At 42.8% G+C, this 27,985-nt stretch overlaps 1 protein-coding gene across 5 annotated transcripts in view; it reads left to right on the top strand.

Moving 5' to 3' along the window:
- Positions 1–27,985, top strand: part of LPP (LIM domain containing preferred translocation partner in lipoma) — a 331,696-nt gene that overhangs the window by 235,301 nt on the left and 68,410 nt on the right. For all 5 annotated transcript variants that reach the window (XM_063408794.1, XM_063408791.1, XM_063408795.1 and 2 more), the window contains one exon: positions 12,437–12,560. In XM_063408794.1, coding sequence (XP_063264864.1) covers positions 12,437–12,560 — 124 coding nt within the window. The remainder of the gene's footprint in view (positions 1–12,436; positions 12,561–27,985) is intronic.

Here is a 27,985-nt window from a genome sequence, read left to right as displayed (position 1 = left end):
GAGGGAGCCAGGTCCTCAAAGGAGCCAGGAGAAAGGAGGCCCTGGAAAAACATGTTAGCTTGACCTTGGAGCTGGTAACAGGAGCCCATGAAAGCCAGACACATGCCCCACAGATGGAGACAGACACTTATAACTTTATTTTTTAAGTAAGCCCTGGAGTGTCACCTGCAAGGAAGCTGGTGTCAATCACCCATATCCTCAGAGAGCGGGGTCTTTGTCTGCAGTGTTCACTCTAGGTCTGGCAGTCTGGAAGCCAGTTTTCTTTCTGTGTCATATTTTCTGTGAGAGACAAATGCAGCTGAGGACCCAGGGGGCTGCAGTTAGTCTGGTCTGGGTTTGGACAGCCTTGTTGACTCAAATAGTGCCTCTCAACCAGCCAATGTACACCTGAGTACATTGCTCTCTTTGGCATGTTGAGCTAGATTCTCCACTGCTGTGTAAATCAGTGAGTTCCCTGGAGCGACTCTGATTTGCACCATTTGAATGTTTAGCCCATTCTTTTCAAGTACATTCAGCAAAATTATGTATATACACCTTTGTTTTTCCCCTTCAGCCTTTGCTCAGTCAACCTGCGAGCTGCTCAGTCATTAAAACACAGGAGGCTGCTGCTGTTATGGCTGAACAGGAGGTGAAAATGGTTCATGGACAAAGTGATCTTTCCAATACATCAGAATGGTCCAGGCACAGTGTTGTGTCCAGCCACAGCCCCCAGACTCCTCCAATTGCACATGCCACCACCTCTGCCAGTTCACTCCATTCTCCACAAAGTACTGCTTGACCAGTTAGTGAGATAAGCCTGTCTCTGGCCCAGGATGGATGTGGACAGCCTTCCTAGCTGCATCTCTGTACATGGAGGAATGTTTTGACAACTGAACATGGATCTTGTTGAGCTGTCAGTTCGACTAACTCTCCCAAGTGTCTCATTTATTGAGCCATCAGGCTCCTCTTGACCTCCTCAGAGTCAGTCCCAGCCTCACACAAAGGATGGCACAGAAACACAGCTTGAGTGTGGCCTTCTGAGCAGGGTGAGTTTCTTCAAGCATTTGTTGCCTTGAGCAGTGTAGATCATTAGGTTTGTATGTCAGTACAGTGACTGTGCCCTCAGGATGGCAGCAGCCTTAGAGGCTGCAGCTGGGAAGGTTAGATTCCCTTCCTTAATGCACAGCCTGGTTTGGCTGCCAAGATCCTGGGGTTTTTTGAGAGGCTGGTGGGAAAGCAGAGGATGAGGAAAAGCATCAGAAAAGCTCTGAATCTAGGAAATCCCATATTCCCTTCTGTCTCCAGCACCAAGCAGAATTCCTCCTCTTTGCCCTTTTTTCCACAGGTACTTCTGTAGCACACAGCACAAGCCCCACAGCACAAGCCCCTAAGCATTTACCATCTTAAGCATCATGGCCATAAAAGTAGTTTTCCATTTGGCTGGAAAGCATGCCTGTGATAAATGTGGGGTCACACACTGCATGTGGCAGGGGAAGTGGAAAGGAGGATCATGTAGCATTAAAACCCCACATACCACTTCCATGAAGGAATCAAAAGTGACATTAAGGGTGTAGTGCTCTGCCCTGGGTGCCTATTGTCCCATCAAACACACACAGGTGTATGTGTCTGGAAGCATCTGACCAATCCCATTGACTGAAACTGCTGGGTTTTGTTAGCATTGGATAGTTCCTGTACAAAGGAAATTATTCAGTAAAATCAGCTGACACTGAGGCCTCTCCTTTGGTCTTGCTTTCTTGTTTGCTCCCTGCAATGAGGGTGCTATTAGTCTATCCTTCTATTTCATACAGCTTCTTTGCACTTTGGTCTTCCCTAAGCCACTCTCCCTGTGGTGGGTGCATATCTCCATGTGCCCTTTCTGCATGGACTCTTGCCTGCTCTGGAAGCTCCTAGGCAGGCTGCACTTTCTTCTCCTTCCTCTCTGCCTCACCCCATCCTCCCCTTTGATGCTGGGCTCTGGCTCAAATCACTTACTCCATGCTGCCTTCAGAGTGGTTTTCCCCTCTTCCTACCAGCACTTCTCTCTTGCCTTTGTAGTTCTGCCTTTTTAAATTGCTGTATTTGTGTTGCTAAATGCTGATTTGCTCTTGCCCCTGCCCCCCTCCCCCTGTTGCCAGAGCCCTCATTCCAGATCTGACCTTCACCCCTCTGCTCCTGTGGCTCTTCTCCTCCAAGGGACATCTCCTGCCCTCTGCACAAGCAAGATTCAAAGGATCCACAACAGGAATGGAACACCAACTCTCTCCTGTTCCAGCAGGTTGCAAGGAAAAGGTTGAGACCCTTTGAATGTAGAATAGCCATGGTGAAACTTCCTGCAGCATTTTTTGATAGCCCATAGCTTCTGCTTCTTTGTCTCCCTGCCACAATTTGTCCACCAGTTAAGATGTGCTGGGTCTTCAACCTGTGATTCTCCCTGAGGAAAAATCATCCCTCTTCTCTTGCTGCCTTTTTCTCAGCTCCCCTCCCTTGTGATTGTGGGAAATTCCTGAGCAGGGACAGTTTTTCAGGGGAGACTTAGAGCTTTTATTTGAGTAATACTTTACTGCCCTGGACTCTATTACAGGAGAATTATGACTTTGTTGAGAAATTTCTACTGCTGTGAGCCAAATGAGAGATCATTTTTGTAAGTACATTGGGTGAAATAAATTATAATCTAGATGACGGACATTTACCCTGGCCTTTTTCCTCCCAGTGCAGTATAGAATTTGGCACTGTTTTGTTCTGAAAATATTATTTCTGATTATCCTGAGGTAATTGATAGTGAAACATGTACAAGTCTCTTCTAAAACAGCAGTGCTTAGGCTATCAAGATGACACTCACTCGAGGCTGCAACCCTCTGCTCTTTCCTCCTTCTGTTCTTGGATATTACTCCCTCTGCTCCTGATGGCACTGTTTAATTTCACCACCCCTCTCCTTACTGCCAGTGTGTCCTGTCCCCTGCCTGATGTTGCTCAGCATCACAGCAGCACAGCAAGTGCAGGTGATGCCTCGTGGGTGCAGCTGCGCCATGAGCTGGCTGCCAAACCCTTCCCCAGACCCTCATGTGAGAGAGCAGCATCAGGTCTGTGAGCAAACTGCCTGCTGTTGGTGGGGACCTCCAAATAACAGAAGATGAAGGGTTCTCTAACTTTATAATCACCAACTCCAGCCTGGTAATTGTGTGACAAGGCTGTTGTCCTTGCTTGGGCTGGACACACAGAGGCCAGGGCTTGCAGGTAGCAGCGTGGTCTGCTCAACAATGATGGGCCGGTCGATTGCTCCTCATGAATTAAATAATGTGTTTGCAAATGGTACTTGATGTGATGTTGGATGACTGAGCCGAGATCCCAGCGACCTACAGATACCTGCAGAGGGCTCTTCATGAGGGGAATTAGTTGTTTTAAATGTGGTAAGGCTTCAGTCTCTTAAAGGTCAATAAAGCAATTCAGCTACAAAACCATCCATATAGCTGGTATAAAATATAGAGATGCTTTAATTGAGGTAGAGATGAGGTGAATTCTGATCTTTACTGCTTATATATCATCTTGAGCTGTGTCAGTATCCCTTAAATAATCTTCTCTACAGTCTTTTACCACAAGACTTGGAGGTGCAAACAAATGAGGTCTCCCCATGACTTCGATGAGTAACAATCTTCTCATTATTATTTGCAAGTTCTCTTTTCTCTTGCATCACTGGAAAAGGTATCACTTGGAAATTTTTTTGTCACCCTTGAAGCAGACCTTGGCTGAGAGGTGAGCACGATAAGATGGCCTGAGCAGAATCCAGATGTCTGGACTGTCTCCTAAATTTCTGCCTCCTTTTCCCTGTCTCAGTTACCTGAGAGACTCAAAGTCAAATAAAGGATTGTACTCAGTGCTTACACTCTCTGATGTGTTTGTAGCTCCCAATCCTCTTTCCAAAAGAACTTGTGCTCATTTTGTTAAAAGGGTTTGGCACCCTCCGATAACCTCTTCAAGAAACATGGCCTGTGCAAAGTTAAAGGAAAAACAGGAAAGCTCTTAGAATGAAAGCAGCTACATATAAGGAAAAGAGAACAGGTGATTCTGGGATTGGACCATGAGTGAAATGGAGGAATCTCCCATTTGTGAAATAAGGAAGAAGCTTCTGAGTCCAGCAGGAATGTAATTAGCTTTTGCCACGCTATTGTTTCCTCAAATATTATTCTTATCACTTTTATTTGTACAAGACCAGTGAGGGCATGAGTGGAGACCAGTGTTTGTTTTGAAGATGTTATAATCGTAAAAGACAAAATGTAGACACGTGAGTGAAAGGAGGCACAATTTTGGCTAGTAAAGATAATTCATAATAGCCATGATTTGTATCCATTCAGCATCTTTCATTCAAGGATCTCAAAGCATTTTGTAATGAAGAGTTCATTGAGCCTCTCAAATTCTCTTGAGACAGCCAAGCATTATGAACACCATTTATAACAGCAGGGTGCAGGATCAGACTGGTTAAGAATATTGCTGAGGATAAAGCTCAGGAATCCTACCCTTCAACACTATGGATGTTGAAGCAAGCACTTGCTCCAGTCTGAGAAGCCTTTTTTTCCTTTTTTTTTTACTGTAATTTATATATATAATCTTTTAATGTTAAGCAAAATATGTAGTCTTCATTTAAGTCATTGGTGTCTTGGGAAGTGTAATGACCCATGTCACAGTTGACTAAAAGTGAGACTACAGATAGTGGGTGAAACACACTTGGTTAACCATTTGTTTGCTGTTACAATTTTCACATGAAAAAACCTTATATTAAAACCTGTCTTGGTGATGGAAAGTGATGTGATTTTAGTTTTCTTTGTGTATTAAAACAGAAACACAATTTGCATATTTTAAGTATCTTTCCTAGCCTATTCAGGCTTCTGGCAAGAAAGCTATATTTAAACTGTTAATACAGTATGAATGCAAGTTTCACATGCAAAATTAGTACCACTAAAATGGTGAGATTTATTTTTCTTTTGAAACAAGTGATGCCCTGGCACTTCTGGTTTTGTTACCTGCTCAGGCCCCGCAGCTGGGGCCGCCTGTTTCTCGCTGGGTGCCGGAGCTGAACCGCAGGGCAGGTGGTGCTGGCGCAGAGGCGCCGCTGCCGCCGCAGCTCCGGGGGAAACGGTGGGGATGCAGCCCTGGGGAGCTCCCTGGGCACTGCGTGAGCCCATCACACCCCAGGGCCTGTGGAAAGGGCTCAGCCCTGCCCTTCTGAAGGGCTTTGCAAACAGAAAACTTAGGGAAGGGCAAAGCTCAATTATTTCCTTGGGTTTTAAGGGTGCTTCTGGAAGGGCTGGCTTTGGAAGGAAGGTGCTTCTTTCAGTGGTTTCATTGTGGCAGTGAATCATCTGGGCAAGTTGAGCACTGTGTCAGCAAACACATCTCTTTTCATCAGTATGAGTATTGAAGCATTCCCGTTTTTATTAAGTTTGCCTCTGTGCTTGTCCTGTTATATGGGAATATGGCTTGGTTAGTGGTGAGACCTTGAGTCCTTGGCGTGCCAATCACTGCCCCTGGAGCCCCCCACAGCTTAATGTCTTTCAGTAGTGCCACCTTAGACTGGCACAAGGGAACCCTGTACAGGTCTTGAGACTCATCACCTGCCCAAGCAAGGAGTCCTAGATGCACTGGGCACCCCAGGATCTAAAGCCAAGATGTCAAGAAGTGAATTCAAACTCCTCTACAGCAGTTTGCTGTGCAGTCAGGATCAAAGCTGTGAGACTGTTATCTCCTATGGAAGCTTATGGCTCCTACTCTGAAACACAGATTTTGACCTGTTGATAGCAGTAAATATAATGCTTAATTAATTAGTGCTTTGAAGGCCATCCTGGAAACCCACAGGATTATGATGGGAAGAGGAGGGGAGTTGATAAGCAGCCTGTAGGGTCTTTGCTGGTGATGATCCATGGGAGTAAAAGAGTGCTTGACTGAGCCCAGAGATATGTGGTAAGGCAAGCAGCTTAGAGCAGAATAAAGCCTTTGATCTTGAAACAAATAGACGAGTAAGCATAGGACCTCCTGATGTAATTTTATGGAGCAGACTGAGCTCTTCCAGCCAAAAACATAGGGCTAAAATGGTACAGTCTCTTTACTTGCATATGGGTGTAATAATGGGGCCTCATTCTCTCTCTCTCAGTAGTACCACCCAGCTGTTCCTTGAGTTCTTGGCTTTTTTTTAAGTGCCTAAAATTTACCAAAATAAGTGGGGTTAATGGAAAAACACAAAACAAAACAGCCTGCTCCCCTTTTCACATAAGATAAGCCTTGACAAGTAAAGCATATTTGTGTAATGATAGGGCCAAGAGGCCCCAGGCAAGATCAGGGACTGCTGCATTTGTTTCCGTATATACATTTAAGCACCAATGGGACATTAAAATGTAGTATTTTATATGTGACATATAGCTTAAATCTGCTGTTTCCTGAGATAACACGTAAAAAATTTATTATTTGGAAAACCAGCCACTGGTTTGTATTTTATAATGAGAAATGGTCAGTGTTGCTCCTTAAAAATCTTGCACATCTGCTGTTAACCCTGAATGTATAAACAGTCCATAGTGTCCAGCAGAAGCAAGGGCTTGCCAGAATAGCAGTGGAAGGTGTTATTTAATACAATCGTGCTCAGTGCAGAAGCCAGAAGCAGATGGTGGTGTTTACAGAGTATCCAGTTTTTATAATACCTAGCAAAAATAACCAGCCCTTCCAGATTCAAAACATTAGTGAGAATACGAAGAATAGCAAGAAAAGCTACTTAGTCTGTTTACCTATAATAGCATAAAACAATCCAAGGACAAAACAGTCATGTTCATTTGTTACCATGCTTGATGTTTAATAAAATGCTCTGTCTCTGTGTAGTCATTTGGATCGCAGAAGCTTGAACAGCTCTGCAGCACTGATTAATTAAGTCAGAAATATTGTTAAACCCATTTTACAGAGTAATTAGGGTGCATGTATGGTGAGCCTGTTGAACTCAGTATCAGTACACAAAGGCCCAAGATTTTGGGTTTGTGACTGTCAGCTAAAAGCTCTGCTCTGGTGAGTCAAAATAGACATCTGTATGAGCAGCCTGATTTTCAGAAATCCAGGAAACTTCTCAATTCTATAGTGGTTTTGCATTCTGGCTCTACTGTCTTTTAAAAATACCAACAAGATACCTCCCTTTCCTACCTCTCTGCATCCCAGTTTCACAGTGTAAAAAAAAAAGAGACAATTGTGCAAAATTGCAGGCTGTGAAGTTAAAACAGAGGAAAATACTTTATTGTTATTATTACTCAAATTCTGTGTAGCTTAATGCCACAAGAGATCACTGGAACTAAGAGCTTAGCAGGATTAGGACAGGCAGTGTGCATGGATAGCTAAGTGAGGATACAGTTGCAATAATGAAGTTTAAAAATAAAGAAAAATATCCTCTAGAGCTTTGAAGCAGTTACAAAACTGTCCTAATTCAAAGCCAGGCAGTGTTAAACAAATGAGGGCTCTGCTGGCAGAACTGCACGTTCTGGATTGCTGGTTTGCTGTGGGGTGGCAGGGCAGGTAGGCAGCAAGGGAACCAGTGGCCTGTTCCACTCTGGCACGTCCCAGGAGAGCCCTCTCTCCTGGCAGCCCAACACTTGAAATTTTGGTCTTCTGGTGTGGGCTGGAGGGCACTGGCGCTGGTGGGTATCTCCTCATGCAGGGCAGCTTCTTCAGGGAATCTTGGTGAGCTGTCCTCTGACCAGGAGTAAACCCAAGAATGTGCATGTGCAAGGATTCCAGGCAGAATCCTCTTTTCAGGAATCTTTATGTACTCTGGCAACAGTAACCTTTCACTGGGAAAATAAATCAAGAATTAAAATATTTTTTCTAGTGCATCTCCTCTGTAAGACTTGGCCTTAATTATAAACTGAATTACAGCTGTAGGCAATCTTGATACTTCCTTGGGAGCACAACTCATGAGAGATGTGGCGCTATGCTGGATTTCTTGCTCTGAAAGTTTGTGATTGTTTTGAACAGTCAATAACTTTAAAAAATGTGGTCTTTGTCAAGCCATTGAACAAAAAATTATGCTGCAATACTTTTTAACTGAAATTTAGTTTTGGTGAGTGAAGTGAAAGAACTAACTTTATGCAGTTGAAGCAGGAGGAAAAAAATGAAAGTAACTATCAGTGAAACATGTTTCTGGCTGCCTTTCAATTCCAAATTTGGCTAATTCTACCTTCTGAAAAGAAGATAATTTCCACGTTTCTGTAACTGGGAACACGTAATTGAAGTTATTTTCTCCCAGAGAGAAGAAGCTTCTTCTACAGTGTTTGCAAATGGACAAGAAAAATGACCACATACAGTGTATTCTGAATGATGGTGAATTAATCACGGCATCATCTTCAGATACCTTTGCAGATTTTGCACTGCAGTTTTTACCCATATGGGTAAATATTTATGTGGGGATAGGGAAGGTTCTTGTTGGCAAATGCACCAGACTGACTGCAGAACTCCCTTTTCTGGGCAGCCCTTACATCTTATACAGGTCTGGAGTAGAAAGACATGTGCCAGGGAAGCACTGAAACAAGCATCAGTTTTGTGTACCAAACTAATTTTTCAGTGATTCCACACGAGTGCTTCTTTTGACCTGGCTTTTCAGGAACTGAACTTTAATAAAGAAGATGTGCCAGATGTTGTTGCAGCATTTTGATAGTGGCACAAGCAATTAGCTCACTTCCTTTGTAGCATGAAGATACTTTCTGCTACAGGGCTTAACCCTGGAAGTGCTGGTTTTTTCCTCAACATCTCAACTAAGTATGCAGGACAGTGTTTATTTAGGAATGCTTTTGCATCTTCCCATGCAACTGCAATCCTCTTCTCTTCCTGAACTTGCTCCTGCAATCTCCTCTTCCCTGAATTTGCTCGGTGTTTGATGACAGTAGCAAAAAGGAGGCACTCAGGTGCCTGTGCTTTCAGAGCATAGTCCCTTCTGCCAGCTTTTTGCTCTTTTCCATTTTCGTGGGTCAGTTTATCATCCCTGGTGCTTCTGTGGTTAGCCAGAGTGGAGATCGGGATCTGCAAGTCAATGCAGTCACTTTCTTTAAGCTGTGTCATTGAGGCATCATGGAGAAAAGAGAATGCATGAAGTTAACTGGTATATCAGACAGCAAATTGAATTTCTAGACAGCTTTGATTGTTGTACAGATCAGGAGAAAATAGAGGAAATTTAATACAAACAACAACACCACAACTCTGTTTTGTAAGGAAAGCCAGAGTTATATTTTTACCCTGACCTAACAAAAGAGGAGGAAGGAAACTGTTTTGCTGAAACAAGCATTTTGTATTGGACTAAGGATACACTTTCCTCTCTATGTTTGTGTGTGTGCGTGTCCCAGCAAACAGCATGTTCATATGCATGAAATGCATTTTTCTGGAGTCACGTAGTCAGCGTGTGCCATGGGAGGACAAAAAAGATGTGCCTTGCACTACTTAAATGCTGGTCAAAAAGGCATAGCATTTTAGTCAAAATAAGTTAAAGAGTCTCATAACATTGTGGTTGGTATTTGTTATTTCTGCTGACATCGGGTACTGGATAAGAAATCTGCCTGGTTTGGAAAACTGCAATGTAGATAAAATACGAGAGCAGTCTGTTTATTGTGTGTATGAGGCAGTGTGGCCTCCAAAACCAGAGAGAGTCAGTCAAAATTGAAAATGTGCAGATTTTGGTCTTTCATTTTAAAGGGCCTGGTCCAAGCCCTTTTGAATTAGTTATGGAGGGCTCCCCAGTTGGGAGGTGTGGGAAGCCAGCATGGAAAAGAGGCAGAGAGGCTTCACTCCCCTCCTGGCAGAGCCTGGCTGTGGTGGCCTGCAGGTGCAGTGGCTTTGGGTTGCAGTGTTCAGTGGAGGTCTGCAATGCCAGGTACAGCCCCAGGGGCCTGTGTGGGAGGCTGGGGAGGGTAGGGCTCCAAGCAGCCTGGATGCAGGATTTGTCTTTGCCTTAGAGCTCGTATGTGATGTTGGGCAAATCAATTCAGCTCCATGTCTCTCACTGGCATTTTCTGTGAACAGACTGTGGCTTGTCCCTTCTGTTTTGGTCCATTTATATTACAGGGCCCGAGGGTAGAGGCAGTGCTTGAAATGATGTGTGGACAGAGCCCAGCAGAAGAGGCTGGTGATGACTAACGGGAAATAAAGGGATGGGGGCCACCATCAGCTTCAGACCATGCTGTCTTCTCCATGCACAGTCTAGGAAAGGAGTCTCTGTTGATGGAATGGCAATGGTCATTCTTTTCTGCATAGAAACTGAAATAGGTACAATAACTGGAATAGAAGCTCAAGAAGCTCAGTTGCCAGATTGGTTTCTCAGGCTAATAAATCCTTGGCTGCACTTGCTGTGTTAAAATATATGTTCAGGCAAGATTCGTGATCGGCTCTTAGGAACAAGAGAGCAAAGGGAAAAAACAGGTTGTTCCAAGATTGAGTGTCTTACGTTTGACACCTCTAATTGACTTATTAATAACCTTTTTTATATTTTAGGATTATGCTATATATTATTTCTAATGAAGTAGTTGTAGGCCAGCCCTTCTGAAAAAAGCCACAAAGCTCTGGCCAAGGGAATCTGGGTTAAAATACTTGCTTCTAGAACTTCTAGTCATATGAATGGCCTTATCCACACCAAAATTAGATATCCCACAGAGATGACACTTACATGACTTAGAAGACAAATGCATGGTGCACCGTGTTGCCTGCCTCTCCATGTCAAAAAGTAAGTTGTGATAACCCAAACACATCAGCATGGTTGCATTTGTACAAAAAAGTTTACTGCTCTGTATGTAGGCATTCAGCATTTCCAGATGCTCAACAGCTTCCTCAGGACAACTACTAGGCAGCTAGAATTCCTGAAGAAATGCACAAAATGCTTAAATGTTCAGAACAAGATTTATAAGCAAAAAACTCCCAAAACATCTGTGGGAAAACCTGAATGTATGTTAGGTCCAATCCATGCTCTCAGTCACGGAGGCTGAATGTGTGGCAAAGAGACCTTGCACAGCCCTTCAGGGAAATTCAGCCAGCCTGGGGCTTATTCCAGGTACACTTTTTTCGCTAGAGGACCATGGCACCCCTCTGCCTTGTGAACTGCTGCTGCTCTGCTACAGAGTGGGTTTTGGGCAGGCAGTGGGTGCAGCTACTGCACTGAGTGTATGCACAGCAAATCCAGCCCTTCCAGGGAGCACAGGCACCTGCTGAGGAAGAATGATGGGGTCAGGAACATGCAGATGTTTGGGTTTTGAGAGTGGATGATTGAAGTATTATTGCAAAGTGCTGTTCTGAGACCTTCTCTACATTGATTGATGTCTCATTTGAAATCTCCTTCTTGCCTGAAAGTAAAAAAAATGGAAGCATATAGTTAATTCTCTTGAAGTGCAGTGCTTTAAAGCTGCTGTTCTCTGTTGAACATCACTGGCTCAATAAAGATTCATCATGTCAAATGTAGTCCCTAGGAGTGGTCAGTGTATTGTTTCTCTAGTGATTTTACATTTTCTTGCCATTTAAGTAGTTATGGAGCATGGAAAAATGTTTCCTTGTTTTATATCAAAGGTCCAATCCTTGATGTAGCCAGCAATTAATCAATGAAATCATTTGCTTTACTGAAATGATGTGTTTTATAAATGAGTCTGTTTTCATGTGCAAGTCTTTCAAGAAAACACTGCACACAAGGAGAGCTGGTGTCAGCATTTTTTAATCCTGAAATGACCGAGTTTCTTCTTATGGACACCAAACTTAGCTTCTTCTAAGAAACTTCTAGGCATAAGACTATTTCTGTGCTTCTCAAAATATGCCATTCTTTTGGTGTTTTCCGGGGAGAAAACTCTCTGAGACAGGCTGCAAATACTATATGCAGCTGCTAGTTTATGAAGGCCAAGAGATCTCAGTTTTACACACGTATTAAAACCTTTGTCTCTAGTACTAAAAGTCTGTGGACCAGCTCCTGAACTCACTAATGTTAACAGCAGGATTTGTGGCGAAACAAACAAGAAGAGAACCTATCTAACAGCTTGGAATTGCCTGTCTTTGTCCATATACTCTACCACTGTAGAATTATCTTTTATGTTGTGTTGTTAAGTGATGGAAACTTTTACCAAGTCTGAACTTAAATGCTTCCAAAGCCTTTTTCAGTTTTGGAGAACGTTTGTATCAAGTTATTCTTGGAATAATCTTCTGCTTTATTTATTATTATGTGCTACCCAGTAGACATCTAATTATGAGGCACAGGATACTTTCCATTCTAGGAGGATATATAGTACTTCACTGGATGTTCTTCACAGTCCATTTTCATTACGTTAAGTGAAGCATTTACTTGCTTGAATCCCTTGGGTTTTTTAAAAAAAGGAAAATAAGACAAAGAATGAAGTTCAATACTGAACAGCCAATATCCCCCCCTTACTGTGTGTGAATGCTTTTATACCACTTCACAGACTGCTCTTTTTTTTTTCAGAGTGGGTATCCAAGCTCTGGACCTGCATCAAGCACTCCTGCCTTCAGGCCTGAGGATGAGCTGGAACATCTGACCAAGAAAATGCTGTATGACATGGAGAATCCTCCCTCTGATGACTACTTTGGTGAGCCATGTCACAAGTATCTGTGGCCCTCTTCTGTATTTACCAGGTTCAGTAATGGGAGGCCTGACAGCTGCACTGGTAACGTAGTGACACTCGTGTTGATGGATGTGCTTTCCATGCTTGGGCTGGAAGTGTAATCATCCATAGGAATTCCTCTGTAATTTCAGCATAAATCTCATGCTCACTCACTGTATGTTTGTAGTCTTACTGGATATAAAGTTGAATTTTTCAGTGTCTGGTTCATTTTCACACCATCTGTCCTCAGCTTCCAGGCTACCAGTCTGAATTCAGGTGCGGTCGCTGTCGTGCCTGCCTACCCCATCCCTTCTCATTGCAGCTGCAAAAAAATCTGGCAGTGTAAATGTGTTCTGCTTCCAAGGCATGGATTTTCATTTTCTGTGTGCTGGCACAGATTAAAAGGAAATCCATTTTGAGTCAATCAGGTTGGTTATACATGGGGACCCAGAACTGGGTCCAACAAATACAAGTAAGACAAATCTGGACTGATTGGCTCATAGCGGTGTCATCTTCCTTACCTGGAAAAAGATAAAGATCTCATTTCCTTCTTAAGAGGAGTATAAGAGTATAATTATCTTAGGCATCTAGAGGTGTAGAATTATATCTTGCCTTTACATGAAACATAGGTGATAAGGCCTCTGAACTCTTCACTGAAATCAAGAGTCTTGGGCACTATTGATGGATCTGCCTGTGTGCTTAGTTTGTTACAGGCTTGGGTAATAATATCATTATGAAACAAACTGCTGTAGTTCATAGAGTTAAAGACTGGGGCAGGCCATTCATTTTTTTTGTTCTTTATCTTCCTTTATTTCATCATTTCTTAAAAATTCATTTAGATTTCCCCCAGGTAAATTTGCTATAGAGTTTGATTGGGCTGAAACATTTCTGGCTTAAAGAAACTTTTGTGATCTGGTATAATCAGAAAGCGGGTGGAACCACAGTTTCACTGACAAACAAGGATCCTGCAGTGGCAAGGATAGTATGAGAAGATTAAGGTGTTCTCATCAAACAAATATTGCCCTTGTAGGTGGAGTTACTATCAGTCCCAATTCTCTATCAGTACCTTCTACCTTCTATGGGCTGCACCCTAATAACCAAAATGTCTTCTCTGTAAACACTGATAGCCATCAGAGTTGATGACTGTCACAGATCTGAGGTGTGAGCAGGAATGGCTAACTGAAAGAAAATAGCCAGGGAGCATTTTCTGTGTTGCTGCCTTTGACTTCATCTGTGCCCATAGCCATTCGGGTCCACTCACCGATGTTTTAAACACAAAGCTACAACCAAATGAACATAACATGTATTTAGCCATTAGCTGGGCAGGCAAGAGTGAGACACGTTTTTTCCCTGCCCTCTTCAGGCAAAGGGCTGAAGCCCTGAAGCATGAGATCTGATTACAGCAATTTTCTTAATGCAGAACAGTGTGGCAGGAATTGGTTGATGGACCAAAGCCCGTTCAGTTTTCCTTTTAGCCCAAGAAGGTAGGCAGATAAACAAAGAAGATTCACAGGCTCCCAAGGTCAGAAAGAACCTTGCCATTATACTGCCTAATGTCCTACTCTCAGTTTCTCCCAGAAACATGATTGAATCATGATTTAAAAAAAAAAAAAAATCTAATCTTATCTTAAAAACTTCGAGCAATGGTGAGTCAACCACCTACCCTGATAAGCTGTTCTAGTGATTAATTTTCCTCACAGCTCAGAAATTGCTTCCTGAAGTGAAGCTTTAGTTTTGTTTACCACTTGCATTTATGAAGCTGCAAAGCTCAGATTTTGCAGACTAATATTGTATGACTAAGATTGCTCTGCTCTGTTTGAGAGGGTGGTACATCAAAATTCTTCATCCAAAAGAGATGCATAGCTGAAAGGGTGGGAACATAAAGTCTCTCAGTGTTAGGTCATCAATTTGGCTATCAGATGGGAGGTCAGACCAATGCCATGCCAATAGCTCTTAATTCAGCAGGAGACAAGAAAATGGAAAGGAGGCTTCAGAGCACTCTGAAGTTTTGCCAGTGTTATTTATATAAACAGTAGCATAATCAAAGATGGAATAATCATGCATGAGGCACAGTGGAAAAATCAAACAACAACCTGAGTCCTACCCTGGGCAGGTCATGTGTAATTACCATCTGCACCTGATTGATCTTCTAATTGCACTGTGTGCCACTGAAATTCATCTCTAGGGTGATGTCCAACCTTGGCATTCCTGATGTGCCACAGAACCATGTATTGGGCTGAACATCTCGGTTCCCTAAGCATGCTGTGCCCCATACAGCCTTCTGGGAGCATGTCTGTCTAACAAAATACAGAATGCTGGAGCACAACTGCTGTTTATGCTTAGGTACAGTGAAAGAAGTAGGCTGCCCTCATCTTCCTAGGTTTGCTCCAGCCCAGGCTCCTCCCTGGGTCTCTGGAGTCACGGTGGATGAAGCTTTCTGATATGGCAGTGCAGGCCGGGAGTTTTGTACTAATTCTGGCTATGTCAGAACTAAATACCCATCTCTACTTGAGCTGTCAGCCAGTGCCTTTCAGTAACTTCGTGCTCATGTGGAAAGAACAAATTAAGTGTGGGAGGGGAAAAAAGAGTCTTTCAACTTTGGTTAACTGTCTCAAACCAATATCTCTGCCCTTGTTCTTCAGTTGTTTAGCATGTTAGTGTGGACTGTACAGGATTCATATGGCACATTGATCAAATAATCTGAAAAAGGACAAATGGGCAGAGACATTGACTCTGATTTGCATTAAATATCTTATGCCTGAGGTCTAAATGCCATGGTAATTGTAGCATACCAGATAGCTGTCAGCTAATCACTTTTATTAGTTTGAATTTAGAAAACTGGATTTCAGCATATTAAAAGTTGGTTAAGAGCAGATAGGTTTTGAATAGAGGAATCTAATTAACCTTGCTAGAAAGCTGCAAGGCGTTATATTAAGTCATGAAAATAATTTGTTGGAATAATTACATTTGAACTGTCAGGCTGGAGAAAGGTCATTTTACTTGGTCCGCCAGCACTCTGGGATCTTCTCTGTAACCAACTTCCTTCTGTGAGTTCACTCACTGTAACTCTGGTTTTCAGTCAAGCCGTCTTGGTCCTGTAGTCAGCAGAATCTGCCCAGCAGTGGGCAGGGTGAAGGTTCCTTGGGAAGGAAGAGGGGTAGGAGTCACTGAAGTTGTCTCTTTGCCCTGGAAATGCTGTCTGGTACTGCTGGCAGACCCAGTGAGCTGACCTGAGGAGCAGGACCCAACACTCCCATCCCAGCTCTGCTCACTGCACCTCTGTGCAGCTTCCCAGGCAGAAACCACTGAAGGTGGTTTCAGAGTTGGGGGAACTGTTCTAGGCAGTGGTTGCTCACACAGGCACACACAGCTGCCCTCCTGGGGGGCCTGGAGCATGGTGGGAGCCAGGAGCAGCTTGCTGGAGACACTTGGGAGCAGCATGATCACAGCTGGCAGCTTTGTCTTGCCAAGACTTACCACAGCAGCATGATCCAGTCACTGGGAAATCCTCTAGCTGCCATTGGCAAGGCAGTGCTTAAGCATGGAAATATCACTAGGCATAATATTTTTTTAAAATTCCTGTGTATTTTTGGGATTTAAACATGCATGTTGGATATTCTGCCTAACTTTGTTAAGACCACACTGCTGTAATAAGTCTAAGCACCCCAATCCTTGGTGTATGTCCCCTCCTACCCCCTTGTAGGTTCTGGAGTAACTTGTGGAGTGACTACTCCTGGGAAGTCCTTAGCAGATCAGCATATTAAAGTCTGTTAAGTCTAAGCTGCTCTTCCTTCTTTACTGATGATTAAGTTGCTGATCTGGGGTAGTTGGCTGTCTTTAATCAAATCCCTTTTTATTAGAAAGGATTCCCAAATGTCTTATGCTCTGTGCAGTCGGGATAGTTTCTCTCTATCACAGCCCTCCCTGTTGATAAACGTGCTATTGTAGACAGGCATCTCTGATTTGTTTGGAAAAAATAATACTTGCTGGAGTGGAAATTGGGTACGGTTGAGGGAGGAGAAGTGGATACTTATAGGAGATTAAAATGAAACTATCAAAATTGTTTGTTGGCCGCCATGGGAAATTACAGCCCTTGATTTTGCATTTTAAAAAACCCAACCAAATACACACACACAAAGATCACAACTGTTCTGGACCACTGTTTCAAGTCTTATAGAAAGAAATGACTTCTGGCAGCTTATCAGTCTCTATCACCATGCAGACAGTGCTGATTAAGACTGGAAAAGTGCCATTGGGGCCCCTCATCTCCTGTTGCCTTCTGGACTATGTCCCAGCTGAGTCACTCCCCACAGCAATTTCCCTGACCGGTGGGAAGAAACTCTCACTGGTATTTTACCATAAATGCTCAGAGCTACCAAAAGAACCACCAGTTTTATGTATTGGATAATGTAGCAGTCTCTTCTTGTAGTTCCAGCATGCTGTAGGCATGCACCTGGGGAGAAGAGAGATGCTAAAATCATCTTGTGGGAAATACTCAGTTTGTGCCAGTAAAGGAATCTTGATTTAACTCTGAGCTGATAATTCAGGATAAATAGGTTTTTTATGTGTATTTTCTGTGTACCCTGGCTTTGACAGATGCAGATGCATCTTGGGAGAGATGGTGCAGAATTGGGTCAAAGAGCAAGGGCAAGAAACAGGAGGCTTGACTTTCTTTTCTACTTCTCATCTTGATGTCTTGACCTGTGGCAGATTGTTTTACCTTTTCAAACCTAATTTTTTCCTTTTTCACGAATTTGCTGGAGATGATTAGCAGCAGCAGTCATGTGTTCCCCCATGGAGAAGCCTTCATCTCCAATGGTTCTTTGAGATGCCATGTCACAGTTAAGATAAAAAAATGATGTGACACCAGTTTTGAATTTGCCAAGTCTCAGCCAACCCTTCCCATTACTGGCTTTGCATCTCCATTTGACTTCCATTCATAAGCTAAAATTCCTTCAATAGGACCAAAGACGTGGTATCCAAACAGTGTTGAATATGTTCCCTAATTTTACTTCTTGAGAGTCAGGACTTGGGTTAGCAGGTAGAAGTCCAAGTCAGGTGTGGGAGAAAGTGTGGTGGAGTTGTAGATGATTCAGCTGAGAAGACACATTGGTCTCCTCGGGTCCAGGTATGCCTTTCTTTCGTTCATGGTGTCTTTGTTTCCTTTGGCATGGCTCTGAGCACTGTACAGTTCTAGAGGCTCTTAACTGAACATGATCTGGTTTGTTGTGTTTCAGTCTTGGTCAGGCATATCAGCAGCCTCTAAGAGGCACAAGTAGCCACTTGATTTCATCTGAATTATTACCAGGAAAAGAAACTGAAAGTTGTCATATCTTGCCTGTACTCTTAGATCTGTTCTGAAAAGGTTATCATTAAAAGAAGCATGTTATTATTACAAGAGCATAATTACATTGTAATTTTGCCATGTAATGTGGTGTGTCTTTTGTCTGAAGGCAGGGGTTCCAGTGCAAGATGGTGTCTGTCCTCATTTGAACAACATCTGGGTCAGAAAATAGTAGGTTAGAGTTTCAACAACTGATGAGCCGACAGTCATTTTCTGTTATGTAACCGCTCACAAAAGCCGGAAGAACAGACATATAATGGGGACCCTTTTCTCCATTGTAGTTCAAGTCATTATTCTTTTTATGTTCAAGCCATATTCCAGTGTTTTCACACAGGCTACAAAGCCTGGGAGCAACCTCAGCTCAGGGAGGTCACAGTGCAGCACCATCATCATCCAGCAGCCCTGTTGTGGCCTGCCGCAAGGTGAGTCACCCTCCCTCTGCTCCCCAGGGGCTTTAATTATCTTGGTAAATGGCTTTCAGAGCCTGTTTCTTCAGTCTCACTTCTGTCAGTACTTGCCACCCTTGCCTAGCTTCTTTTTGGGGAGTCCTCTGCCTGCTGGCATCCTTGCACAGCAAGAGGAGGTAAATTTATGAGGGTAAACTCAATGCAACCTAGATGGTGAATTTTTTGCCCACAGTTCCAAAGTAAAAAGAGAAAAAGAATAGCCCAGTGAGTGGTTGGAGAGCAAAATATACCATATCTACATGCACTTATCTCCAGCCATGAGAAAGGCAAAAGGCTGTAAGCTGGTCTAAGTTGCTTTGTAAGCATTTGAAAGACTGGAAATAGATGCAAAAGTTTGATTCTTCCTGATGTTGATCCTACCCACATCTTACTCTGTATTAATTCTGGGAAATGTGTTTTATGAAGCTAAGCACCTAGATCTTTTTATGCCAGGGATCTTAGCCTTATAAAGGCTTGAGTGTACATCTTTTAAATGAAGATCCAGCAGATGTAGCAGTCAGGAATGAGAAGAAGTTGCACTTCTTTAAGTCTGAGGCACCTGGTCCCAACATGGGCCAGGAGACAGGAGAGTCACTTTCTGTTTTCCTCTTCTTATCCACACAAGAGTGGTCAAGACTTTGTGTCATGAGTGTTTCTGAAGGATAGTCTCTTCAGAGACCACTGCTGCTTCACAGATGGGATCTAAATCTTACATCAAAACCACAATTAACCGTTGTTACTGTAGGTCATAAAATCCCAGCTGGAACAGGTAGCAAGCAGCATGACTTCTTCTGTGATTTTAATTCCCTGGTTTAGCTTGAATTGCTGGCAGTCAACACAGACGTATTCGTACTTTTAAACAGAACTGATTTTTGGTGCAGAAGTTATTTAATGGAGAATAAGTTCAGAATACTGAAGTAGCACTTGATCAGAGAGATTCCCATGATCAGATGTATGCTGTGAAAGAGAGGTGGGTTCAGGCCATGAATGAAATTAGGTTTGTCCTGAAAGTTAGTTGATAAAAACTGATAATTACCTGCTGTCTTCGAAGAGGAGTGAAATGTGATAATGAAATTCAGGGATGTGTCTTTCCAAAGTACAGCTGTATTCTACATGATTCTTCAACATGCTTAATAATTAACATAGCCATGAAACAATAAAAATCTGAGGGTGGTAGATACTTCCTTTTGTTGTGAGAAGGCCCCTTGTGTGCTAGGACCTGTACAGATGGATAGGAAAGCTCATCCTCTTTCAGAAAAATCTTTAAACAGTAATGGGGCTATTAGCCAACCACCAATATTTAACAGTCCTACATGGAAACAACCCAAATTTTTCTACCTTAATTTGGTCAACAGTTCAAAGGCAATCCAGCTTGTTCATGATGAACTTACAAAGTAAACTCTCTGTGCACTGAAAGGGCTGAAGAACTGATAGTGAGCCATCAAGTCTTCAGATGAAGTTCATTAGTTGTAGCTGTTGCTAACTCAGATAATTAGGAAGCAAAAATGGGACCTACCTGTTGGTTGTTCCCTACTCCACATGAAATGAGCTGGCTGGGCCCTGGGGGTTTTCTGTGGGGGTGTCATCACCTGATTAAAACCCACAAATTGTGGCAACTGAAGGACCTCTGGTGCGGAATCTCCTTGATGATGCCAGGAGCTGAAGATGGACTGTTAGTCTAGAACATACAGGATGGAGAAGGTTGGTTCTCCTGTTTTATGGAGATGAGTGAAACCAGGAGTTTCCTCCATCTGGGAAATCATAAACTCTAAATTCTCACATACAGGTATTTTGAGAGGGGGTATGTGTATGCATGTATCTCTGAAAGAGTGATAATGTTTTTCTGGACTGTAATATTATAGAAATAATTTTCATTTGAGATAGAGTTTTGGAGTGTTTAAGCCTCAAGACATTCTTTTGTTATGACTTGTAGCTGAGTGAGGCACAGGCTTTCAGTTTTGGAGGTGGAGTTAGAAACCCTTCCAGCCATGTTGTCTTGGGTAAATCTTTGTCCCAATAACATGAAAATAGTTTAATTTCTGTTTTTTGAGTTAGTTGGGTACATGACTTGACAGAAAGGAACCCTTTCCTTGCTTTTTAAAACAGAAACCAGCTCACCTGTTCTTTGGAGCTGGATGCACTAAATTTGCAGTTGACTCCCATGTTCCATTATGGCTCATTGTGCTGCAGTGGCATCCAAGGCTGTGGTCACACTGTACTATGTGCAAATTAAACATGGAATAGGAACAGGGTGCATCCCTCAGAGTTCTGAAACTGAAAATATGTCAAGGACCAGGAAATTACTGTCCCTAATTTACAAACGAGGGGCTGACTGGCAAAGTTAATATGACTCACCCGGAGTCATGCTGAGATCCAGTATCAAAGTGGGAATTGAGCCTAGAATTCCTTCAAGTTCCATGCCTTACCCAAAGCTGTGGCCACACTCTTTATTTTATGTGAAAATCAGCCAAAATGGACTTGTGAGCCTTGTCTGATAAGAAATCACAACCAGTCTGAAGGCTCTTCCCAGCATGCAGACAGAAGCCCTATTTTCCAGGGTTAGTAACAAGGCTATGAAAATAAGAAAGGGGGGAAAATGTGCTCCAGGATCATACTTGATCATTTTAACTGCTGTTAATGTAATGTACCCACTAATATTATCACATTTCAGCATATAGCTAGTTCAAGGCTATTAGAAAAATTGATAATTCACTATGGTAATCTGTTACTTTCCACTCTAGCAATCACTGTTCCATGGAAGCAGGGCACAGTGGCATTTGTTATTTCTTCTTCTGGTGGCATTTGTCTCATGCTGTCTTTTTTGATAGGGTGGTTTGTCTTTTGCTAGTAGCTTTTGGGGGTATTTTAGTGTCATTAACTTAAAATGAGTTATTTCCAGTGGGGGAAAAGGACAGATTTTATCTGAGAGTGAAATGTGTTAAAAAGAAGAATTAAACAGCACTGTCTCATTTGCTGAGTGTTCTCCAGCCTCTTCTCTTCTGATGGAAATGCATCAAAACTGTTTGGTTTTTTATAAGGAATTGCTTTGACTCAGATTCTGTGAGATGAATCATAACCCACTTTCTCATCTGAGATGCGAAAAAAAAAAATTCCAGCTCCACTGTCAATGTCAGCATAATCAATACAGAGTGATTCTCAGTGGTGCAGAGAGGTAGGAGAGGATTAAAAGAACGAAAAGAATCAAAAGTAGCCAAACTTTCCTGCTGGTTTTAGTAAGCTGCACTGTTTTCACGTTTCCAAATGCACCTTGCTGTTCATCATGTCATGTCATGAACACGTGTTTTCATGTCTCTGGCTACAAGCCAAGGTCACAACTGCTGCTCTAAAGTCAGGAGACTGTCATCTCAAACTGGCAGGCAGATCACGAGAAGCCAGCCCTGGCAGACATTTGGGATGCTACAAGCAGCCAAGAGTAAACCTGTTTTGATTTGTGAAACCTGCAGTTGAGATGTCCCCTGCCTGGAATGTGCCAGCACAGATTGTGTCAGCTGAGCAGGAGAGAGTGGCAAAGCACCGTGCTTGTCCCATGGCCCTATGTCAGCCCCACTGAGGGAAACAATGTCAAGAGCAATAGGATCACTGTGGGTGCAAAGCAGAGATGGGAGACTACGTCTGATACCTTGTCACCAGCTTTTATTTAGGAACTTGCTTGTTTGCTTTTTTTTTTTTGCCATTTTTTCCCTTGTGTGTCTGCCAAGACATGCACAGAGATGTAGAAATAATTACTTCTGGAAGTGTGAGCTAAGAGCCAAATCTCTGAAAAACTGTGTTCACAGCACCAGGGTCAAAAGGGGACAGCACAGGTTGACAAAATTTATTTCCCCATTGAACAAGTGGTTCAGAGTTTAGAGGTATGGGTACAACCATCTTCCACAGCCTAAGGCACTGTCCACTGCTAAAGACAGACAGCTGGATGTGGGATGTGAATTACTTTGTTTTGTAGATCCTTCCAAATCACTGTCCCACCATGCTAATCCCTGTTTAAAGCTGTGAATCAGGCTGTGTTCAGTTAGTGGCAGTGTTGAACTTTAATATACAATTTCCTCAACAAATTCTGGTTCCAGACAATCTCTTGAGAGGTTAATAACTTACTATCTGTTCAGTACAAGTTCTGATTCTGTCAGGGGCAGGCTGGGCAGATGATGTGCTGCATTCTTTATGAGTGCAGGTTGAAAGAAGGGATACTTTTTGTGGGGGGTTTAGTTGCTTTGTTGTCATTTAAAATTACACTTGAAAAAAACTCAGCTTTTTAAATGTCTCTATTTCCTCACGATGTGCTTGCTGTGAAAGACAAGTGAATTCAGCTTATGACTGTCAAAAAAACTGCAGAAAGCCTGAAGCCTTTTACCTTGAATTTTCACTTGTGTTGATTAATGGCTGGTACATGACAATATTGACTTTCCACTCCTTTTAGTGCAGTTTGTGATCACATGAGCTAAGGAATTGTGTCTGGCTCAGCTGGAAGGAGACATTTAGAAAGCACTCTAGTGTGGGTCCTTTATGCTGTGCAGAAGACTGTCATATGAAGTCTCTTCTGGACAGGAAAGTCCTAGTGACCCTCACTGCCAATGTGGAGCTAATTCTGGTCATGTGTTTTTGTTGTCATCTCCACCAGCTGGGCAGCTGCTTCTCATTTGTCTTCTCATTTCTGGCTGAAATTAGTGAGAATCCTAAAATGCATAAATAAATGTGTGTGTGTGTACACATAGTGCAGGATACTATCCGGAGTCTGATTCTAATGGTGTTCCTTTCTTTCCTGTTCTCCATCTCAACGTCTCACATCAATTGATCTAGTTTTTGATGCCTACATGGGTCATGTGAAATGTTACTCTCTCCAGCATTGACAAATCTGATGTGTGTTGTTTAGAGGAGCGAGGAAGGTATGGTGGAAGGGCAGGACTGGGGAACGTATGGCTATGATAACAGTGGATGTTTGGGTGGGACATTTTAAAATACTCTGTCTTTTATCTGTATATACCTAAAACCACTGTATTTTTCTAAAGATAAAATGGCAAAACACAGGCTTCAGTGTGCTGTGCTTATGTAGTTCCATTAGGCCACTACTGATGCTCAGACCACTATAACTTCTTATCCTGAGTATGCTCAATTTCCATGCATGGCAACAAAAAAGGGAGGGGAGTGAAGAAATGGAGGTTGCTCATGGCCAAATTTATTTCTACTATTTCTTTCACAGGCAGAATTCAGAAGGTGAAGGGCGTGGAGCATGTGCACTGTAGATGTGCACAGCTGGTGCATTGCCATCTCCATGGCACCCTCTGTCAAAGGCAGCTGAGGAGGCCCACAAGGTCTGTGTCAATGACATGGCCAGCTCCTAGTGAAAGCTTGTCATTTGAACTCTTTTGGTTTCTTTCTGCCCTGCTGTCTCTAAATTGAGTGTGGAATGGAAACTGCTCTGTTCAGTCACACAGGGCAGAGTCACATACTTTCTTGAGGGCTTAGGCAAAAAACTGCTGTGATAATGCAAGTTTTAGGAACCTCAGCAGGAGGCTCAGAGACAGGCTTTGGAAAAGAGGCCACCCCCAAACTTAGTCCAGAGGGACATTGCTGCTCTGGGGTTGGAGATCTGTGCCCTGAGCTAGCTCAGGTCATGCCTGGTCATGAGCAAAGGGTTTTTTATTCATAAGGCCCATTGTTCTAAGTGTGGCTTGGTCTTTAGAACAAAAACAATACAGAAAGCCAGTTAGTCTTGGGATCTCGGTGGGTTTTCTGTTATTTCTTTGCTCTGATTACAGCAGGACATTGGGTGAGGAGCCATAACTAAGCTGTTTCAAGTTTACAGACTCTGCTTCCTTCTGTTTTGTACAACTGCAAGGTGTGCACACAGTCTTGCTGCCTATTGCCTTTGCAGCACAACTTTCAGGGAAGACAGCGTGGCTGACCTGTGGCCCTGAGTCCTTTGTAAGTGACAGAAGTCCTGGTACCATGAGTGACAGCTGTTAGGTAGCAAGTAGGAATGATGTGCATCCAGCAAATGTCTGATTACAAGAGCTGTTCTGGCCTAGGGAAATTGCAGAACAATTTGTTCAGAAGAACAAACTTTTCACAGGATGTTTTGGAGCATGGTGGCACACAGTGGCTCACATCTCAGGTTGACTAGATGCTGCAACTGACATCAGCTTGGCTAAAGTAAAATCATTCTGGCTGAATAAATACTGCCTAAACTCTTAAGACATCAGTGTGTGCAGTAGCTTCATTCTTGTGCTCTGGGGACGGGGGAGAACAGAACAATATACAGCACAAATAAAACTGTAAAATGAGATATTAATATTGTTTCCCCATAGCAATTTACTAATTGTGTGTCACTTTTAGCTGGGAACATCACATGGTGGCCCTTAATACCTCACATAGGGCTCATCTGCATGAAAAGGAGCTCATAAGACTTTAGTCTGTGATTTCCAAAATGCCAGTCTCTATGTCTTTTTTGCTATGGTGAGGTTCCTTCGACTTTCTCATGAAGCAGTTCTGGAACTCAGACATTTTTGCAGGTGTTCTAGTGTTCGGACATGGATCTGAAGCTTATCTCAAACTCTTCTGGAGTCATCTGGTCTAGAACATGGTTGTAGACTTCCCACAAGCTACATAATGCATTTTGTTTTGTAGGTCCTCATCTGTGCAGGGATACTTAGAACAATGGAAAACCATGAAAGCAATTCCTAAAATGTTTGAAGTCCCAAAAGGTTCTGTTGTGAAGGCTTTTGTAAGTTGTAGCTTTCCACTGGGGCAAAAGTCTCCCACACTTTTTCCTATGCTGGGGTGGGAATAATAGCTTCTGTCACCTACCCATCACATCTGACTTTGTCGACATAATAAAGCTGCATTATTTTATGTGTAAATGGAAACCAACTGACTTAAACCAGTGTTGGCTTTCTGGGTTTGGTATAAATTCAAAAGAAGGTGACTAAGTTTACATCAGCTACAATCAGGCTTGGTTTAAACTGTCCCTGCATTTACCTCAGATCTAAATTTGGAGGTCTAGCACGTTTCAAATTATTCCATTATCACATGTAAACAAGTCCATCAGTTTTCCCTCCTGTCACACCAAAGAGTTTAAAGGGGATTAGGTACCCTTACTGTTTTCACAGTGAACTCCCATGAATGTAGGAAACCAGTAAAGAGCACCCTGAAGGTTCAGAGCAGAGTGATTTGCCAACTTTGCTCATACAGAGTTGCTGTCACTGGTACGATACGTTCAGGACATTTTCCAACACCAAGTTTTTGGCAAACCCTTACAATCCCTGCAGATGATGGCCTTTTCTAATGTCTGCTCAAGGGCATTGGACTGGCAGAACTGATCATGAGCTCTGGATATTGAGTCAGTCCTTTCTGATTGGTTCAGCCGTGGGAGGGAGGAGGGGAAAGCTTTTGTGGTTTCAGTTTCCATTGGCACAAAATTTTCAGGTCGTGAATTGTGTGAATAATTCAGGAGACAGGGATTGGTGGCCTTAGCATAGAAGCCAATTCAGGAGGAGTCTTCCATCTTAGTAGTACTAAGACGAGTGATGAGTAGTACTTTGAGCACTCCTTTGTAGATGCCAGTCAACATCAGAGCCTGCTCACAGAGAACCAAAGGTGAAATGTCAGGACAGTCTTTAATCATGATAAATGGATCAGTACCCAAAATTCTTGTGTCTCTTACTGTTGGTCAACAGGCCCTAGAGTCAAAACCACCACCTCAAATAAATGAGACTTAATGCCACTAAAGAGCTTGGTTTTATGGTGTGAGGGGTTTTTTAACTTATTATTTTTTAAGCCTTGCTAATTTTGAATCAAAAGCTGTAGGATGTGTGAGAGTGACACATGCAATTGTGCAGATGGATTTCCACATTCTTTCTTTAAATAAAATAATATTTGTTATAAATATATATCTCATATTTTGCACTAATTCACTTGTAATGGAGGCCAAGCAAGAAAACTCTGATATCCTTATGCAGCAAGCTCTGAGAATGTGGCAATCAGGTGAGTGAAATGATCTGTGGATACTTGATATGAGTGCTCCATCATGGACTCCAGATGAAGCATGTGCCACTGGGAGGTTATTCTCAAATTAGAGAGTTATCAATATTACTTTCCATCTACCCCGGCTCGTAAAAGCAGGTCCCATGACTGAAAGGAGGAGCAGAATTACAGTTATTGCTTAATTACATCGGTCTAATAAATATGGTGTCACCAACATCAAGTGACATTTTAAAAGGACTTTTGCTTTCAATACCAAAGTCACATTTTAAGATTATGACATGTGTGGTCATTCTGAATAGGAGCAAACCTTGAACATCCCCTGATGAATCAGAGTGTTTCTCTGTCCCAGGTTGTAAAGCTCCTGTTACTTGTCCAAGAGAGTAAACAAATATTGGACCTTGTACCTGGTTGGAAAGGTCTCAGATTTTGGAGTGAAGAAGGAAACCTCTGTTTAGTAGGTTGCTTTAATGAGAAAAAAAACAGCATTAGTTGATTCCAGCTACTGAGAAATTTGGAGTGATGGAATTCATTGCAAGGAACAGTGGATGCTCAGCATACAGGTGAGGTGGTTTCCAGTGCCTGAGGGCTGTGATTTATGGCAGGGCTGCTGTCAACACACAGACAGTGCATGTTTCAAAACAGCAAGGAAGCTTTGGGCTGGTGCCGGATTGTGAAAGGCAGGGTTTTCAAAAGACCTGAAATAAATGAGGTGCTGGTTGAAATTCGGTGTGACATCTTCTAATGCAGCCAGGCACCTTTGAAAACCTCAGGCATTAACGTTGTTAGGCCTATGAGAGCTACCATTTGTTCAGGACACTCCTCTTTGTCAGATCCAGCCTTTTTTCACGATTTTTTTTTTCTTTCACTTTTGGCAGTGAGGAGATAGGTTCCCTCCCTGCTTTTTGAGTTTTGTCAGATGTTTTTCCTCAGGCAAGCATGCAGGAGGCATTCCAGGTTGATAGGCCAGAGCCAATGGCACAGGAAGCATCTCTGACTCAAAACTTTGCCACTACGCAGGCAATTTCATCTTCACCACTGAACAGAGCCTTTGGTAAAAATCAGTTCCCAGTGATGCCACGAGGCAGAGACGAGCTGCAGAATACCAGCTGGAGCACAGTCAGGCTATGGAAGAGTGAATTGAGTCATTCATGCCCAGCCATGGATATGGTTTTTGGCTGGGCTTGAATCTGCTTAACTGATGGTACCTATCCTGGGCTTATGAAATGGATTGACTTGGTAGGAGGACAGAAGGAGTTTGAAGTGCCCTTGTGCAACATGGACACAGTTGGAGATGGAAGTCTTTGGGACAGGGGACATTGTTTGCTCTGTGTTTGTCCTGCACATAGCATCACAGAGCTGCACCCCCTTGCGTGGGCTCCTTGAGCCTGCTTTTCATGTTGGAAATGGCAAACTCAATGACAGTCCTTTGGGAATGTGGTAAAAGACAACTCATTTTTTGACCTAGATGTAAAGGCTGCTGTATCAGTGTGAGTCTTAGCTGGTCCCTTCTGACTGCACTCTTGGTTCAGCTCTGTGAGAAGGCTGAGAGCTCAGGAGAATTTGATCTATGTTTAAGGTGTGCTTGCATTGGTAGCGGCATGAGCCTGTGGACAGGCGGTGTC

The sequence above is a fragment of the Prinia subflava genome, chromosome 11 (genome assembly GCF_021018805.1).
Source record: "Prinia subflava isolate CZ2003 ecotype Zambia chromosome 11, Cam_Psub_1.2, whole genome shotgun sequence".
Lineage (NCBI taxonomy): Eukaryota > Metazoa > Chordata > Aves > Passeriformes > Cisticolidae > Prinia > Prinia subflava.
Note: the sequence above shows the minus strand (reverse complement) of the source record. Positions and strands in the feature narration are given on the sequence as shown.